This window comes from Podarcis liolepis, assembly GCF_965112155.1.
Source record: "Podarcis liolepis genome assembly, chromosome: 1".
In the NCBI taxonomy this organism is placed as follows: domain Eukaryota; kingdom Metazoa; phylum Chordata; class Lepidosauria; order Squamata; family Lacertidae; genus Podarcis; species Podarcis liolepis.
The window spans coordinates 29,560,604-29,579,945 of NC_139554.1; the positions used below are offsets into that span (position 1 = coordinate 29,560,604).

The window sequence follows — 19,342 nt, forward strand, 5'->3', positions numbered from 1 at the left end:
TCTGAGGAATCCACGTCAGGGGAAAGCAGGAGGGAAGGAACCCAGGGGGGCAGAAAGACCCTGCGGAAAAGAAAGGACAGGAAGAGGTGGACTAGCACAAGCCTCTTAAACTGGTGTAGAGGCGGGACCGATTCAGAGGGGACTTCAAACGTCTAAGGCTAAGAGACGCGGGGCTGCACGCCTGGGTTGTGGAACCAATAATGAACTGCAATAAACATCCTTGTATATAAGAAGAGCTTGGCGTTGGTCTTTTGTGAGCTGAGACCTGAGGCAGCCCCTGACAGGCAGGAATCTGGATTTGCAGAAAAGAAATGTATGACGTTTAAACAGAAATCTGTTAGGATTACGGTGTGGGCCAGTTCACACAACCAAATTGGCATGCGTGAAATGTGGGTTGAATGACTAACCATAATAATCAATTCTGTGCTTTTGAATGTTCAAAGCATTGCTCTTACGTTGTTGCAATCCTTATAACAACTTGTTTGATTAAGCCAAAATTTTCTAGAGAAGACTTCAGGGGGAGGGCAAAGGCTAAGCGACTGTGGCTTTCTTAAGACCACCTAGTTTATTGGCAAAAGCAAGAGATGAATGACAGATTTCAGCTCTTAGGCCCAATTCAGGCGACCGCCTAAATCTGATCTAAAATATGATTATGATCTTCAGACTTACACACTCCCCCTCCTCTCTGTTCCTCCTTCAAACACAAGAAGAGAGTGGAAGTTCCCATTTATCTCTCTTTTCCTGCTGGGAAAGAACATGACACGTAAATGAGAAAAGGGGAACTTTGGGGCACTCGGAAGCCCTCAGAGCTCCAGCTGAAATGCCAGGTTGCAGGAATGTGTGAGCACTGATGGGAAAAATGGGATCGCTTCTGAAAAATATTTAAAGCCTTCTCTTCATTACCAAGAAGGCATCCTACAGCTAGTTTCAGGCATAAAACATTAAAACCCAGGGGAGGAAACACACACAAAACAAGAGGGATATATCTGGCAGTGTCACTCAGCTGACATTAATGCTTCTTTAGCATAATGGGGAGGGGAAAGGTGTTCATCAATTCTCCCTCTTCTGCCCACCCCCTGAGGAAAAAAAAGACTACTTTGGAGGGTCCTCTCACCCATAATCTCCCTGGGTCATATCCATCACTGGCCTTACTCTGCATCCCCTCTACAAAGTGTTCTTGCCTTGCTAGAACTGTCACAATGCTTCTTGCATAGCTTAATGGAGAGGGGCATGTGTATACTTAGGACCACTGACTTTTTACATGGTGTGTAGCCTACTATACACAGGTCAGTGGTACATCTGCTGCCCCGCCTAATTTTTGTTTCTAGAACCGCTCACTATCGGAGGAGTACGCAGAAGGTCACCATTTCAATCACTGGCACTCTCATTTGAAAAGACTGGGCAGGGTGTGATGGGGAAAACCTTTCTCTGCCTGGGACCTTGAGCGACCACTGCCATCCAAAGAAGACAATACTGGGCTAGATAGACAAAACAGCGTGCCCTCGTATAAAGCAGCCCTCTAGCCTTTTCACGAACCATATGCTATAATACAATATTCACTAAGACATGAGGAAATGTGCAACAGTGGTCTTTTAATTTTGGCATGTCTACAAAATCCCGTTGAGCACTTCCAGCATTCCTCATGTTTCTGTAACATATACAGTGGTACCCCGCAAGACGAATGCCTCGCAAGACGGAAAACCCGCAAGACAAAAGGGTTTTCTGTTTTGGAGGCGCTTCGCAAGACAAATTTCCCTATGGGCTTGCTTCGCAAGACGAAAGCCCATAGGGAAATCTCCGGGGACCTGTTTTAAATTGCTGGCGGTCGGGAGCAAAGACTTTCGCCCACAGCCGGCCTTCAGAAGAGGTCCTGGACCTCTTCTGAAGGCCGGCGGGGGGCAAAAGTCTTTGCTCCCCCCCGCCTGCCTTCCCGGGACAGCGGAGACTTCTCCGCTGCCCCGGGCGATCTTAAAATGCTGGCGGGCGGGAGCGAAGCGTTCGCTGCCGACCCCCAGCATTTTAAAATCTCCCCGGGACAGCAGAGAAGTCTCCGCTGCCCCGGGCGATCTTAAAATGCTGGTGGACGGGAGCGAAGCGTTCGCTGCCGACCCCCAGCATTTTAAAATCTCCCCGGGACAGCAGAGAAGTCTCCGCTGCCCCGGGCGATCTTAAAATGCTGGCGGGCGGGAGCGAAGCGTTCGCTGCCGACCCCCAGCATTTTAAAATCTCACCGGGACAGCAGAGAAGTCTCCGCTGCCCCGGGCGATCTTAAAATGCTGGCGGGCGGGAGTGAAGCATTCGCTGCCGACCCCCAGCATTTTAAAATCTCCCCGGGACAGCGGAGGCTTCGCTCCCGCCTGCCAGCATTTTAAAATCGCCCCGGGACAGCAGGGGCTTTTAAAATGCTGGCGGTCGGCAGCAAAGCCCTCCTGTCCCCGGAGCTTGCGGGGCGGGAGGTGGGAAGAAGGGCTTTTCTTCCCACCGCCAGCCTTCAGAACAGCCTTCTGAAGGCTGGCAGTGGGAAGAAAAGCCCTTGTCCCCCCCCCCAGCCTTCAGAAGAGGTTGGGGGACAGACTGTCCCCAGACCTGGTCTGAAGGCGGTTTCCCTAGGAACGCATTAATTGATTTTCAATGCATTCCTATGGGAAACCGTGCTTCGCAAGACGAAAAACTCGCAAGAAGAAAAAACTTGCGGAACGAATTAATTTCGTCTTGCGAGGCACCACTGTAAACAGAAAAGACACAAGTGGCCTTGTGTCTGCTTGGAGGAGGACCAAAGGATGAATGTTCCTGAAGGACTTTATTGAAAGCGGCATTGTTGAGCAATCAAAAGCTAGGACGAATTCAACAGCTCCCCCAATACCTTCCAATCAGATGTTTTGTTTTGACCCTCAGTCAAATGCAGCTCTCAGTCAGAGAGATCTAGCATAAGTTTGAAAGTATTCTCTTTCGTGTACCTGGTACAGTAGAAGGTTGTAAAATTGGTAGAATTTATTCAGTGTTAAATCTCTTAGCTGATAAGACCTATGGCTTGTCAAATAAAATGGTGGGAAGATTTAGGGGTAGCAAAAACAACAAAAGTCTGGCAATGGCTGTGGTATAATATACCTAAAAGATTTATATCAATGAACTGCAAAGAGAATCTTTAAAATGTCTATCATGAATGGTCCTTCACACCCCCCAAAAAACAAACTGAAACTAATTTATAATCTGATGTCTGGTTATCAGTGGTATCATGGAAAATTTCACAGACTTTTTGTACATGTTAAAGGTTTTGTGGGTTTTTTGGTTGTTGTTTTTAAACAAGTAAAAAGTGGGTGCAGTCATATTACATTTGGAGCAAATCTCTAAATAGAGAATTCCTGCAGATTTTCTAAATGTGAGTGCTCTTCAGCTATTTACAGCAGTTGGAGGATGATAATGATTTCTAAATAGTCATTAATTAATGGTCGCAAAGTCTAATTTTTTTATTATGGGAACAAGTCTATTGTTCCTCCTTTATCAAACTGTCTTTATAGACTCAAGAAAGATGCATTAGTGAAAACCCTTTTATGCAAAGTAGGTCCATATTTATAGGATTTCAGGATGGTTGCTTCCATCTGTGGAGCTGGTGAATAGATCCAATTTCACTGCCAACACAAGAGAGACAGATTACCCTTGTGAGAAAGGTTGTTGTTGTTTTTTTTAAAAAAAACCCAAATAGGCACATGTGCTCTTTTTACCTCCCAAAGGGAGGACGCTCTTGTTTATTTCCCCTTGCAAATACACAAAACATGACCAGCACTGACTTGTGAATGAGTTCTCAGACAATAATGTGTTGCCATTCAACAGTGTCTCTCTCTGAACACTTCCAATGCAGGTTGGTGTTGCTGCCTCTAGTTTACATCTCAGGCAATTAAGGCAATTAAAATGCCCCCAAATTTCCCAAACCTCACAACCAGAGAGGCCCAAAACAGGTTACTTGAATTCCATGGCTAGTAGACATGTCTGTGGTTGTGGTTGTTTTTAAAAAACTGTCACCTGGAGAGGGGTAGGGTGACAATTAGAAAAGAAATTCTCACTGGTTTCACTCCCAGCCTTTGCGTTCAAAATCTCCCAGAAGTGGGAGTACTGTTTAGACATTCTGGCTTTCAGTTCTTTGCCTACCTGATATCCATTTTGTTTTGGAACATTTCAGCAGAACTGAAGGGGAATTAATGCAACAATTCTGCAGTATCTGCTCAGGAAACCTGTATGGTATTGTTAGAAGCTCGTTGGTCCTGTGCCGTTCTTTAGGACTTCAGCTGGATATCTGCGGACAGAGAAATTTGCAACCTTCTCCCTAAGCTGCCACCATCCTGAACTATATCTGGAAGCACGAGACTTCTGGCTCCCTTGAGCTCTAGATGCTGTTTTGGGATTTCGCCTTCTCTGCCTCAGAAAGAAAGTGACCCTGCAAAAGGCAACAAGGACAGCACCGTGTGTTACATGAAAACAGACCCAGAAAACTCCAGCAGAATAAATAGAAACAAGATGCCACAGCTGAGAAAGGCAAGGATATAATCAGGCCCAGCTTCTGCCACCAGTTCATGTCACTACGAGGAATGGTGCATCCAACTCAGGAAAGCAATGACCCAGTTCCCCAGCTGGGACCCCTTCAGCCGCAGGAAAAGTTCGTACAAGTTGATCTGCCACAAGCTCAGGGCCTCAGAGATGGATATCTGTGCCTTCCTGTACAGTGAGTCACTCTTGCTCCTCTGGTGCCTGGAGAAAACACAGAAAAGGAACGTGTGAGATCTTGCAGCAATTTGGAGATCTCGAAATTACCGTATTTTTTGCACCATAACACTCACTTTTTTCCTCCTAGAAAGTAAGGGGAAATGTCTGTGCGTGTTATGGAGCGAATGCCTGCGGGTGGCGGGGGGGATCTGCTGCAGTCGTGAGCAGAGGATCCATGGTTCCCCTTCCTTCCCTCCTCCGTGGTTACAAAGCATGGATCCACATGTATCCTCAGGATTTTTGCATTGGGCTACTCCAAACTCACTGTCAGATCACATGTCTGTGGCCACAGCATGAACCACAAAAATCATATATCCACTATTTCGTTTAGAATATTTTTTTCTTGTTTTCCTCCTCTAAAAACTACGTGCGTGTTATGGTCTGGTGCGTGTTATAGAGCGAAAAATACGGTAGTCCGCGAGGGGGAGGGCAGATACAGATCTGGCCAGCCAGGGGGGAAAACGTTCCCCACCCCTGTCTTACAGGGACAAAGCCCAGCAACAGGAAGCCAGTGAAAGAGCAATGCTGGTGGAGTTTACTGTGTGAACTAATTCATAAATTTGGGTCAAGTGAAACACACTGCCCCAGTCTCTGCTGGCTCACATTTGGACCCCATTTGGGCCAAAATTATTATTTATTAAATTGATATACCACCCTTCATCCAAAGATCACAGTTCACAACATAAAAATGCAAAATGAGGACACAAAATAAATATTAAAAGCAAGAACAAGAACTAACCAATAACCCCCTGTCCTCCCACAAATACATTTAAAAGGATATCGAATGTTGATCAGCCAAAGGGCTGGTTACAGTGAAATGTTTTTGCCTTGCACCTAAGGTTATGTTATGAAAGTGCTAGGTGAGCCTCCCTTGGGAAAGTATTTCACAAACACCAGGCGGGCCTCTACCTTTTCATTCCACCTGCCACCTCCACCTGTGTTACTAGTAGCCTTTGCCAACTTTGGACAATTCTACAGTGGGTACCATATGGCAGCAATGAAGGCAGAACTGAGGAAGCAAACCAACTGTCCCCTCTTAACAAGGGGAGGAAGGGGGTAGAAATTCATTACTCAATAAAGAACCGCACCCCAAACCTGCAACTTCTCAACCCTTCCCCTCTGCTTGCACCATCTTAAAGGAGATTTATAAAGATGGCTGAAGACACCTCAGGATGTTAAACGTTCCATGGCACCAATGTTATTTCCACACTCTGGACGCGTATTGTAGAACAGCCACATTCTGCCACTCACTTTTTGCACAACATAGTGATCAAAACATCCTCTTCTCATGTTTCCCCTATTCAGCTTCAGTTTTATTGAGCTCAGAAATTTGTTTGTTTGTTTTTTACACAATGCAACAGCTGCTCAGATTCCTATGGCCTAGATGAGATGGCCCATCTCACAGCTGTTCTGGCCTCTATCCTGTAGGCTGTAATAGCTTGTAGAGATTGTGCTCTAGCCATTTCATTTTCTATGGTCCATCTCTCCTCCCCTCTAGGAGTCAGCTCTATCATGTTGCCCCTTTCCAAATAGAATTACCTTATATTTTTTTTCTTTCTTCCTCCCTGCTCACTCCGCCTCCAAATCACAGATGACAATCATGATCTGAAGTGCAGCGAGGTGTGGAGGGAGTGCTTACCCCCAAATAATAATCCCAATTAACTCTGCCCCCCTCAAAAAAAATGTAATAATGGTGTTGGGGAAAGGGGAACTACCCATTTGGCTACAAAGCGTTAAAAGATTCAAAAGGGAGTTGCTATTTCACTTCCACCTTAAAACAGAACAGCAGTGATTTGGTCCGGCTAAATCTTCCACATCCAGTTGCATTTGAATTCTGGCCTACATGTGTTCTTTAGCTCCTCTGCAAGGTACCAGGAAGTAGGAATCACTAGCCAAACAACAGCCGAGGATCGTGCCTCGTGCGGCAAAGGGAACTCACGTGGAGACAGCTCGAATGCAGCAGCGAGACATGTTGAGGAAGGAGCTGGCACTGGCCCGTGTCTGTAAAGCCGATTCAATCCCCCTCAACAAATCATTGGTCTTCAACAGCAGCAACATCTGACGGGGGACGCTGTTCAGCAGCTTGGTGATCTGAGGTAGGTACATGGCAGCGTTCGTCCGGATTTCCACATCCTGGCACAGTCAGACGGTAGGTGAGATAGGGATGAGAAAGGTTCACAATGGAGATCTGATCCATAATCCCTGATCCATAATCTAGAAGCAGCTACCACAGATTTTGCAAAGAGGGCTTGATCTGTAGAACAGCCTTTCTGAACCTTCAGATGTTTGGGTCTATAATTCCTATCATCTCTGAGCACTGGCCATGGTGCCTGGGCCAGATGGGAGACATAGTCCGAAACAATTTAAGTGCAGCAGGTTGGGAAAGGCCAATCCAGAGCTCAACAAATAGAAGCCCAGGTCCAACGAATAGGAAGTATGGCCAGTGTAAACCCACCCTCTGTGGTCTGTTGCTGGAGACACCTGCCCATCACACTCTGCAAGCATTTCAATGAATCCAGAGCACTGGTGAACATCTCACAAACACAGAAGCTATCTCCACGTCCTCTAGCAGCTAGCATGCTAATTAGTAAAATCCAGAAGAGAGTCAAAGGAGAATCTAAATGACTGAGCACATGAAGCTGCCCTATACAGAACAACACCAGTGGTCCATCAAGTCCAGTGCAGTCTATTCCAGGCAGCAGCAGCTCTCCACAGTCTCAGTCAGAGATCATTCCCAAACGGAGCAATTTTTTAATATGACATGCCAGGAACTGAACCTGGAACCTTTTGCATGCAGCAAATGTATTCTAAGACTGAGGGACAGCCCTTCCCTCTTGAGAAACCTGGGCTCTCCTACATGGGCCTCTGCATAAGATATAGCACAAGAACTGGGTAAGGGTCATAACTCAGTGGCAGGGCACACATTCTCTGGCATCTCCAGGTAGGACTGGGAAAGGTGGCAGTAGGGAACCCTGGAGAGCTCCTGCCAGTCAGTGCAGTCAATACAGGCACACCTTGTTTTATTGCACTTCACAGATATTGCTCCCCCCCCCCCCGCAAACTGAAGGACCAGAGGAGCTGTTACTGTGCTGCTGGGTTCGAGACAAGGCTATAGGAGCCTGTCCCCACCACACAGTTGTTCCTGTTGCTCCTTACGAGGATACAGGTGCAGCCCAGCTGCTCCAGAGGAAGGAAGCGCCCCCTTTGCCCCGCCTCTTTTGGCCACGGAAGTGGAGCTGGCTAGGTCCAGAGCCAGGTTTTACCCTCCCACCCCTATTGCTATTGCACACTTAATAGGCTTCAATATAGTGTGAACGTAACTTTTATATGCACTGGGAAACCAAGAAAATTGTGTGACTCGCTTTCTTACAATATTCGTTTTATTGCAATGGTCTGGAACATAATCCGCAATATATCTGAGGTATGTCTATACAGTGGTACCTCTGGTTACGTACTTAATTCGTTCCGAGGTCCGTTCTTAACCTGAAACTGTTCTTAATCTCAAGCACCACTTTAGCTAATGGGGCCTCCTGCTGCCGCCACACGATTTCTGTTCTCACCCTGAAGCAAAGTTCTTAACCCGAGGTACTATTTCTGGGTTAGCGGAGTCTGTAACCTGAAGCGTATGTAACCCGAGGTACCACTGTACTGAGATACATGGACTAATTCACTATAAGGCAGGTTCCTGCACTCCTATGCAGACCTTCTTTCATTGCGGTATCTATGATTGTTCACTAGAATGTTCTTAGGGCAGTCTCCTTGTTTATTACTTACATTAACCTACTAGACAGCTATAATAAAAGATGTACCTCTTGTTTAGTGACTGGCAGCCGGTCGATGCCCCTGTTGACTGACTCCCAAGACCTGGCAGTGAGCATGCAGGCAAAGAGGGGATACAGGTCGCCCGCTCCCAGCCGACGACTGTATTTCTGGACACGCTTCATGTCAGATTTGATCAAGGCCTGCCAAAGCCGGCAATAGTCCAAGCGGAAGTTCTCTGACAGGACCTGGAGGAGGAATTTCCCACAAAGCACCTTTAAATAACATTATGGACAGAAAATACAAAATTCTATAAGAGAAGAAGACAGCTGGGATTAAGTGACAACTATGAATAAGAAATAGGTTGGCCTGTGTCACTCGTTTAATTCACACAGAGGCAATTGGCTACTACTCCAGCATAGCTCTAAGCTGCACCCCAGGTGGAATATGGATATGGTGCCCTCCTTGCTGTGGGTCCAGCAGCTCATATTCTTGACAGTCTTGCTAACCCATTCTGCTTGGCCCCGTAGATTATCTTTCCTAATGAGTCAGTCAGCCATTTCCACAGCTGAGACAGCTGCCCACCACCTCTCAGTCAGCCACAGCCCACAAGCTACATGTTGGTGCTACCCAGGCACCCTCACCTTAGATCTGCCTTCTGCAGCCTGGTACCCTCCCCTGATACTGTGGCACTACAACTCCCATCATCCTTGACCACCGATCATGCTGCCTACAGCTGATGGGAGTTGTAGTCCAACAGCATCTGGAAGGCAGCAGGTTGTGGACTCCTTCCCATGCCTCTCCTACTGCCTGCCTGTTCCCTGCCTTTCAGCACCCGTCTCCTCTTAATCCGTTCTGGTTCCTAAACCAGAATAACACACTGGGAAAGACAAAGATTGCCATCTGCTACCATGGCAAAAGAATTCTTCCTGGCAAAGTTCTGACCTCAGTACGGGCAGCCCTCCTTCTCTCCCCATGTCCTCTCACTGCTCTCTGCTTACCTGATAGAGCCCATGGTCCAGAAGTATAATGTGTGTCTTGCCTGTACTTGGGCACTTCTTCACCAACACGTTGCCAGGGTGTGGGTCACAGTGCACAAAGCCATTGACAAATATCATTTCACTGTACATCTTCCCCAAGTTGTAAGATATCTGAACAAAAAAGATGGGGCACCATGTAAGACTCTGAGAAGCAACAGGGCTATGGGCAGGGGAGCCCGCGTGCCAGGGAACAAAGGGCAGGATTCAACTAATCAGTATCGGTGTCAGCAGAAGCCCTGTGCAAGAAGTTATGTTTGTGTAATGGGACGTTCCCTCCTCTCCTCCCCTATGCATGCCTGAAATTTACTAGGAGGGGGTGATGAAAAACCTCAGAACAGTGTGCAGGAGGAGTAGAGAGGGGACCATTCCATCTGCCAGATGAAATGTTTGACCTGACAGGACCATCACCTTAGCACCATGTTGAATTGCTCCCAGTATCTATGGTAGGTAGGTAGCAAATGCAGGCATCCTCCTCACATTCTTATGGCTCCCCAAGGAGGGGGCAAATGTGCGAGCATCTACCTAAAGATTTAACATGGGTGAGAGTGCAGGAATTAGCAGGAAGCCAAGAAGGTGGAAAGGGGAATCATGAAAAGCAGAACTGAAATGCCCAGCAGAGTGCAGCTTCATATATTACAGTACAGAGATATAAAACTGAACGGTCACTCAACAGAGAGATGCAGTGTCCTTGTGAATATGTGTGTGCATTTATACTTAAAATATATTATGTGCATGCCTAAAAATGATAGAAAGAAGTACGAGAAGTGGCCCCAGTGGAGACAAAGTGTATCAACCTTTCCTCATGAGTTTCAGTGAGATAGACACAGGTTGCATTCATAAGTGATGCAAGAACACTGTCTTTAACATAGGTGAGCATAATTAATATGGCAGATAATGCAGGAAATTGTTGTTTTTAACAGACACTATAGTTTCAACAAATAGGCTTATTGTGACCAAAAGATCTGGTGGGTTCAATCCCTCCCCCCATTATAGCAAACACTCATAATTTTAAAGATACCCATTAGTGTTTGCTGGTCTCCTTTTTGTCATGGGAAATCAGAGTAGAACTGCCCGTGAAAACAGCAGTAGGGGAAGAAAACACACAATGGTATTGCAGGACATTACTATGACTAAGAGGGAGCAAGAACTTGACACAAGGCTGCCCGTTTCAGTGGAAGCCCCACATTCACCATAATATTTGGTTCCACTCTCACAGCCCGTTAGCATTTGCTTGTCTCTGATGCGATGCCATCACACCGCCATGGAAAATGTTTTTTCCAATAATATAAATGCCTCTTCTGATAGCAGCCACAATTCCCTCCTCCTGCTTCTAATGCACATCAGACTTTCGCTGCCCCTTCCTTGCTGTTACTGCCACACCTCCTTGCTCAGTCAGATGTTAGTCTGATTTGTGATGTTTGCAAAGATGAAGCAGCACTATGAGGCTGTTTAAATCATTCTGTCATTGCCTGTGATCCCCCTTCATCAACCCTTCTCCCCAATCATCCCCTTATCGCCACACCATTTTATTAAAGTTAAAAGCTAGCTCAGAGGAATAGCTGTCAACGTTTCCCTTTTTTTAAGGGAAATTCCCTTATTCCGAATAGGATTCCTCGCAAGAAAAGGGAAAAGTTGACAGCTATGCTCAGAGGCAGGGAAGGGTCCCAGAGTTCTGCATCTCACTTTCACTGGGGAGGGAGAATACACTCCCTCCCTTATGCGTCAAAAGAGCACACACACATTAGCCATTGCCTTACAACCTCTTCCCCCAGCAAGACATAAACAGCCCCGCAGCAGGTTGCCCAAGAGGCAATTAAAAGACAATTATTACAAAACATCCTTAACACATCAACAAGCACATAGTATAAGCAACCAACTTTCAAAGTGTTTTGGGGTAGGGATGAAGAGTCTGCACAGGCACCAGCAACAAACCTCAGACCCAATACTTCCGTGTAGGAGAAGGATTCTGGAGCACATTGCATGGATCACCACACCAAGCATGCACAAGCTTCATGCACACTGATGGGATGGTACTGGGGTCAGGAATGTAGCATGAGTTGGAGGGCTGCAGCTAATTTTGCATATTTATTTCATCACAGAAGGTTGCAAACAAACTAAATCTGCTAGACCTGTTGCTGCCATTCATCGGCATCATCATCGCTTAATCCTATAATATTCTGCTTTTTGGTTTAAAGTTTAATAAAGCAATCACTGTTTTCATACAAAATATCAAACAACCCATCATCAACTCTTGACCTCTTTCCTCCAGGTAGCCCCATATCCAGGTGCTTACAAGCAAATACATGCAGATGTATCTTTTACACTATCAGTTGAAACAGTCCCCTTCACTGAACTAGCAGATCAAAACATATCTCTGGAAACTCCCAAGTGGTCCTTTACAGGGATGGCAGACATAAAGTGATTAGATATATTGAAAAACTTCATGTTATAAATACAGTGGAACCTCAGGTTGCGAACGTGATCCATGCGGGAGGCACGTTCGCAAACTGCAGCGGCGCATCTGCGCACACGCGGGTCGCAATTTGGTGGTTTTGCGCATGCACGAGCGCCGAAACCTGGAAGTAACCCGAAAACACATAACCTGAAGCATGTGTAACCCGAGGTACCACTGTACTCAAAATTAAAGTGTAAAATCAGAAAAGATAGAAGCATCTTCTTAAACTCCTATGATCAAATTCATGATGGGCCTGAGAGGTGCTATACTCCATTATTAGCAATATATTACTGTTGTCATTATTACTATGTGTCATGCAGAGAGTGACAACACAACACGGTCTAACATACACAATGCAAAAGAGAAAAGGAACTGGGAAGGACTTGGTAAACAAGCAAATTTAGGCTCTGATTCTTTATAAGTTGCATAATAAATATCATTTAAAATAAATAATAAAAAAGCTGTGGTGACTGATGACAGCTCGGGCGTGGGTCATAATGTCAATGTTTACTCCCTAGGGCTTAGAGGTATGCGAACTAATGCAAGCTTTAAAAACCTAGGATAGGCCGGCAGTCACTGGGATCCATTGTTGGAATCAGTTTCAGCAGCCAAAAACAAAGTTAAGGTTGCTGCATAGACTACAGGCACAGTTAGCAACCAAAGAGGCCACCCACAGAAAATAAGAATGGGATCTAAAGGCAGAAGGGAAAGAGTCATGGAAGAGCTGACTTGCAGGCAGTGGAAAGAATGTTCAGATCTGAAGCTGACTCAGCACAGAAGGCTGGGAGCAGATCAAATATTGAAAACTCCCTGAGGGAACAGAGAGCAATTGGTATATTTTACTTCTTTATTGGGTTACACACAATGGCTGAGTGCCAGAGGCCAATGCCCTCTAGGGCCTCTGCCTATAGTCCCAGAGAGGTCAGCCCTTGACAGCATCTTTAATCTAATTAGCACTTATCTCTTGGTCCCAGAGCTGCCACTAGAGTAGAGGAGGGTGGGCTGGGTCGGGCAAACAGAAGAGTGAAGACAAACTCATAAAGGATGCTTTCAATGTCAGCTTCTTCTACTTGTGTTTAGAAAAGAGGCCAGAATATGGCCCAGGAGGCATTGGGTGCTCAGGAAAGGGAGCTGGTGGAATATGGATTAGTGTTGTGCCAAACATTTATCCTGCATGCATGTGTGTGGTTTTTTAACCATTCTCCATCAGTAAATGGGAAAGAAACTGCATTTGGTTATCAAAGGGGATGGAAAATTTTAGCAAAAGTCTCATCCACATTTTTTGTTACGCTGACTTTATTTTTGAACTGGCCAAGGGGTGTTGGTGAGCATCTTTTCTTTCATTCAACAAATCATCTCACTAGTGGTCTGTGCTCTGCAGCTTCCCTGAATGCCTGTGCCTCAGCTAAAGCTCAGGGGAAACATTGTAAAGTAATTGCTCCCATGGGGCTTTTCCAGATCAGGAAGCGCAGGCACCCAGGGAGGCTGCAAAGTGCTGCATAAATGTTTACAAGGAAGAAAACTACCTCAAGGACTGCCACTCCCCATATAAACCAACCCGGACTTTGTGATCATCCTTTGAGGCCCTTCTTCATGTGCCTCCGCCATGGGAGATCTGGAGGGTGGCAACATGAGAATGGGCCTTTTCTGAAGCGGCTCCCCATTTATGGAACGCTCTCCCCAGGGAGGTTCACCTGGTGCCTTCATTATACCAGACCAATGACTGATTAATATTCTATAGCCTTTTAGATGACCAAGGTGGTGGTGGTTTGTTGTTAAAATTTATATATTGCCCTTCAACTGAAAATCTCAGGGTCGTTCACAAGACAGAAATACAAGATGGAAGCACAAAATAGTTAAAAACAGCACAAAACAATAACTCCGCCTCCCATAAACAACCTTCGTCATCTCACAAGATAGTGAACTTAAAACCATCCTAAAGAAATTCTCAAGTGCCTCAAGCACAAGGCAGAAAAGCAGAAAAACTCTTTTGCAGAGGAAGGGAGGAAAAACCTGAGAAGTGGAGGACAAGTTTTGGCACCCTAGGATTGCAATTGTACGTGTTTTGTGGACCAAGGCTGAGAGCCTTTGTGCTGCTTTATGGAATCCCAGGCAACAGTTTGCATTCAGAAGCTGAAGCCTGAAGGGGAGGAATCCCACCACAATGGCAGCTGACCTTGCGTGAATTTCCCTCTTAAGGAAAACCACCATCTTCTGAGACCTCGTGGACACCTTCTGTGCAAAGTGGGGTGGACTGTGCCTTTGGCCATGGGGTGCACTGCTCATTATTCAAGGAGGTGGCAGGAGGCAGAGAGACACGTGCTCCTCCTGCCAGTGCTGCATCCCAGAAAGCAGACAGCTTGCTGCAATTCTGAGCACATCAGGGCCAGGCGGCAGAGGGAGCAAGGACAGAAATTTAAATTCGTTCATCAACATTAATCACAAGGCTGCAGTAATAAGAGGCACTATCCGGGCCCAGTCTGTGGGGAGAGGCAGCATACAAATGTCACCCAGCTATGAAGCCCATTTCTCCCTGTGGGTTTCCCTGTTCAAGGTGAGGAGGCTCTGGGTGCGCTTGTGAGAAAGCAAGTATGGTAAAGCGTCTGTGCATGCCAGTGTATCCAAATATGCTTGCTCAGATATGCTGCTTTATGACTGTGCCCATGCAACTGTGAATTTGCAGGAGAGTCTGCATTTATTTACTCTTGGTGGCTTCAAACCACTCTTTGATCATCGTACCATGGATGGTGTACAAACCGGATAAAACAATTAAGATGCAATTACAAGGTAATAAATGTAAAATGGTTGGCAGGTTTAAAAGTGCATCTAATAAGGCTGGCAAGATATAAAAGGTCTTTGCCTGGCATCGGTAGAACCATAAAGTGGGTGTCAAGCTAACCTTTCTGGGGAGAACTGGGGTGCCACCACTGGGAAGGGTCCCTCTCTGGCATCTTAGATGGTGGAGGCACCCGTAGGAGATCTGCCCTTGAAGATCTTAAATGGACAGTTAGGTACATATTTAGCCTAAAGTGCTAATAAATCTGACGCCAGTTGTGAATCTGTGCCTGTCAAGAGACTGGAGAATAACAATTTCCAGTGAAATATCACTCAAAAGTTTACTCTGGCTGTATTTGCCTCCCTTTGAGTTTGCCTTCAGGCATGAACAAAATCCAATGGTTAAAAAAAGAAAAGATAAGATAAATGTCAAAATATTACACTGTATTAATGACAGGATGAATGCTCATTTAATTAGGGAACAGCAGCTGCAACATTTAATTCTCTGGACCAATCGGCCAATCAGTGCAAAGCAAAAAAGCTTGAATTTCATGTGTATTGGGATCAAAGCAGAAGCCGAGAATGCTGCAAACTGCGGACAAACCAGTAAAAAAAATAATAATTGGGGAACCTGACTTTTTATCTTTTTCCCTCACAGCTCCAGTGGGTATATCTACACTACAGAATTGTCTGTCAGCAATCCCCATCTCCCAACACACAGGACTACAGCTCCCAAGGTTCCTTAGGGAAAAGACAGCCTACTATATCTGAATAAATCTGTAGGATTGATGCCCTGTCAAATAAAACTCCAACCTATTTCAACTTTGGTGCTTGGGACAGTGACTGTTGGACCCGGCAATGTTTCAAGGAACCAATCTCCTATAGCTGCTGTTCCAGACAAAAGAAATAACATTAAATACGATACGTGCACCTGCAGCAAAATGCCATCAGTTGACATGGGGAGAATGATATCCAAGCCAGGAATTTGTATGTTGGGCTGTGCAAATCCAGGAAATAGGAAAGAGCAAAGTGAAGCAAAGCCAGAGCAGTTTGCAGGAAAGGGATAACTGCAGCTGTTAAGACGGCTCCATCTGCAACCTTGGAAGCTGCCCTGTGTCATGTAGGGAGGCTGCCCAGGGTAGGAAAGCCTTCCCACCTGAGGACAGGTGCCCAGTGGCCTTGGGGACGCTGGTTGGCTGCCAGGTTGACCGGAAGCAACTTAGTGGCCCTCGGTTAACAGATTCTGCCACTGACAACTCCCAGCAAGATGTCACTGAGAAAGAATCTGCACCCCTTCAGGAATCCCAGACCTGTGGCAGCTCAGGTATCCTGCAGTTCCCAGAGAACACAATTTCTAAAGGGCACAGGAAGGGACCTTGCAGAGAAAATACAATGCTCTGCTGGTTTCTAGGACACCAAACATTAAGCTAATTAAGGTATGTGTTGGGTTTCCCATTTCTTAACTCAAACCACTGAGGGCCAGAAACTGATTTATAGTTAAGAGTAAAATTCTAACTGGACCATAAAGAAGGCTGATCGCCGAAGAATTGATGCTTTTGAATTATGGTGCTGGAGGAGACTCTTGAGAGTCCCATGGACTGCAAGAAGATCAAACCTATCCATTCTGAAAGAAATCAGCCCTGAGTGCTCTCTGGAAGGGCAGATCCTGAAGCTGAGGCTCCAATACTTTGGCCACCTCGAGAGAAGAGAAGACTCCCTGGAAAAGACCCTGATGTTGGGAAAGATTGAGGGCACAAGGAGAAGGGGACAACAGAGGACGAGATGGTTGGACAGTGTTCTCAAAGCTACGAACATGAGTTTGACCAAACTGCAAGAGGCAGTGGAAGACAGGAGTGCCTGGCGTGCTCTGGTTCATGGGGTCACAAAGAGTCGGACATGACTAAACGACTAAACAACAACAAAATTCTAACCTGGCAATATGTGAACCAGTGCACAATTGTGTCTTATGGGTGTTTCACGTTACCTACCTCTGGAATGGCGCCTGTGCTGACCATATCATCTACACTGAGCACTTGAAAATCCTAAATGGAACAAGGAGCTCAAGACCAGATCTGTTTGTGTCTTTCCTCTATTTATTCCTGTCTCTTTCAATTTAGAACAGATACTAGCTGTTGGCCCGAATTCAGCCCTAATATTTGCCAATTATTTTAAGAGACGGCGACACTAACTTCTATTGATCTCATTAAAAGTAAAGGTCGTGAGGTAGCTCATTTCTCAGGGCTCAATATTACCTCCTCAGGCCAAAAGAATAGAATTGATTTTGGAACTTTAATCGAAGGTTAATAGGATTAGCGAGCATGGTTAAAAAAACGAACATCCTGCCATTGCAGGTCCCCAGTCACATTGGTGTGAAATTAGCCAAGGTGGTGTGACATCTAGGGGCCCTGACACTACTTGCTTGCTCATCTGCAATATCCCTTGTTCATGGAACCACATAGAAAGCACCATCAGAAAACAGGACAGTAAATCAACGCACAGAAGGAACAATATTTTGGTGAGGAATTATGGAGGTAGATTTACACTGCAGTTGCAAAGTTAGTTTGGCTAAGGCAAAGAAGCAATGTGTACAACTAGGCAACTGGCCCCACAACCCTGGTTCATCAGTGATGGGGAGAAAGGCCCGTTTTTTTAAAAAAAAACAATCAGAGAACCAGCATTTTCAACTTGGTCTATACTTGTAAACAAATGATGCGGAAGAACGAATTGTTCAACTTCAGATTGCAGGAGGGGAAGGTGCCATTTTACCTCAGGTAAAATGAACTCCAAATAAAATTAAACCTTTCTCCCTGATGTGATACTTATCTAGGAAAGCGTAAAAAACAACAAACCAGTCTTTGATATCTAATTTACAGCACATGTCAGAATCCATTCTACTACCTTATTTCAGATCTGTACTACCACATCATGCTGCAGATCGAGACTTTTATTCTCAAGGCAGGAGTTGAGTTCCACATTCTCAACATGTGCCTCCTAAAGTATCATTATACTATGGGTCAAAGCAGTCGTTCCATTTTCACATGATTCTGTTCTACGGTCTCTGGCCAACTTAGGCCTGTCTTTTGGCATGCTGCAACAGTGATTCACCAGTACCACTTTGACAGCCCAGATCAGCCCACTTGAGATGGCATATGACAAGAAAGAATATACTGATGGTAAAGGGAGTGGCAGTAGGATTTCCTAGCTTCGAATCTCGCGATGTGGTCCAGTTTGCTTTCAGGTCTGAGGGCAAACTCTGCTTCTTCAGTGCTCCCAGTTCCTAACTGCAGAGTTAGAAGAGGTTCAGAAAATGGCCACCAAAATGATCAAGGGGATGGAGTGACTCCCCTATGAAGAATGGTTGCAGCATTTGGGCTGTGGATAAGCCCTTACTTGCCTTTTTCTAAACTGAAAAGGCAAGTTTGGAGTTATCCACACTTCCATTCGCCCTGTCACTTTCCCCTGCGAACACCCACCAAGCCAAGTTGGATCAAACAGCAATCAGGTCTTCCATGGATTGCTGTTTGTTCTGATTTAGCGCTAAAGAGTAGGTTTTCCAGGGGGGCAAAGCGGTGGGTCAAAGGCAAAACTGCTCAGCCCTGTGCTTTTCAGGCACAGGACAAGCAGAAGTGTGAATGAGCCCTTAGAGGTGACATGATAGACGTTTATAAAAAAAAATGATACAAGGCATGGGGAAAGTAGATAGAGAAAAGTTTTTCTCCATCTCTCATAATACTAAAATTTGTAGGCATTGAATGAAGTCAAATGTTGGAAGGTTTAGGACAGATTATGCAGAGCATAATCAAATGATGGAACTCACTCTCCCAGGAGTGATGGCCAACTTAGATGGGTTTAAAAGAGGATTAGACAGATTCATGGAGGAGAGGGCTATTGATGGCTACTAGCCATGATGGCTATGCTCTGCCTGAAGAGCTGGAGGCAGCAATGCTTCTAAATACCAGTTGCTGGAAACCACGGGAGGGGAGAGGGCTCTTGTGGTCAGGTTCTGCTCCCTGGTTTCCCACAGGCATCTGGCTGGCCACTGTGAGAACAGGATGCTGGAACAGATAGGCCTTTGACCTGGTACAGCAAGCTATTGTCATGTTCTTAGCTGGTAGAATCTTATAAGCCAGTTTCAGAATCTTGCCATTTCCTGACAAAGTCCACTGGTGTTTGAAGGGGTGCTTTGAGATCTTGAGAAAAGGAGGCTTAAGGAAGGACAAAAGGCTGTTGACTGTTTATTTACAGAGGGAACAAAAAGGCTTCAAAACTGTGCTGTGAGAAAGCTTGAATTCACAGTCGTCATGCAGGAGGGGAAGAGAATGGCTGCGATACAGAGCACATATACCTGTGATGATGCACTTACATTTTTATTACTTGAATCAGAATTTTTGATTGACATGAACCATCTCTCTAACACATCACAGAACATAAAATATTATTTCTGTGTTTCTGGGGTGGTAGCAGAAAATCACATGTACTGACAAAACCCTGTTTACTTGGTCCTCCATTTTCCTCAAGCAAGGCCAGCATCTAATTCCCACCAAGCCTCCAAATC

General features: G+C 45.6%; 1 protein-coding gene and 1 long non-coding RNA gene across 5 annotated transcripts in view; one reads left to right on the forward strand and one right to left on the reverse strand.

Annotated features, from left to right (window-relative positions):
- The first annotated feature begins 290 nt into the window (after positions 1-290).
- LOC310707248 lies at positions 291-4,001 on the forward strand. Its single transcript, XR_014526406.1, has 2 exons — positions 291-1,665; positions 2,736-4,001. It is a non-coding gene; the product is annotated as an uncharacterized lncRNA (long non-coding RNA).
- The window catches only part of ADCK1 (aarF domain containing kinase 1), a 106,125-nt gene continuing 90,496 nt past the window's right edge, over positions 3,714-19,342 (reverse strand). For all 4 annotated transcript variants that reach the window (XM_083502419.1, XM_083502417.1, XM_083502418.1 and 1 more), the window contains 4 exons: positions 9,519-9,668; positions 8,568-8,765; positions 6,698-6,891; positions 3,714-4,743 (listed from right to left, as the gene is read on the reverse strand). In XM_083502419.1, coding sequence (XP_083358545.1) covers positions 4,575-4,743; positions 6,698-6,891; positions 8,568-8,765; positions 9,519-9,668 — 711 coding nt within the window. In that variant the 3' untranslated portion in view covers positions 3,714-4,574. The remainder of the gene's footprint in view (positions 4,744-6,697; positions 6,892-8,567; positions 8,766-9,518; positions 9,669-19,342) is intronic.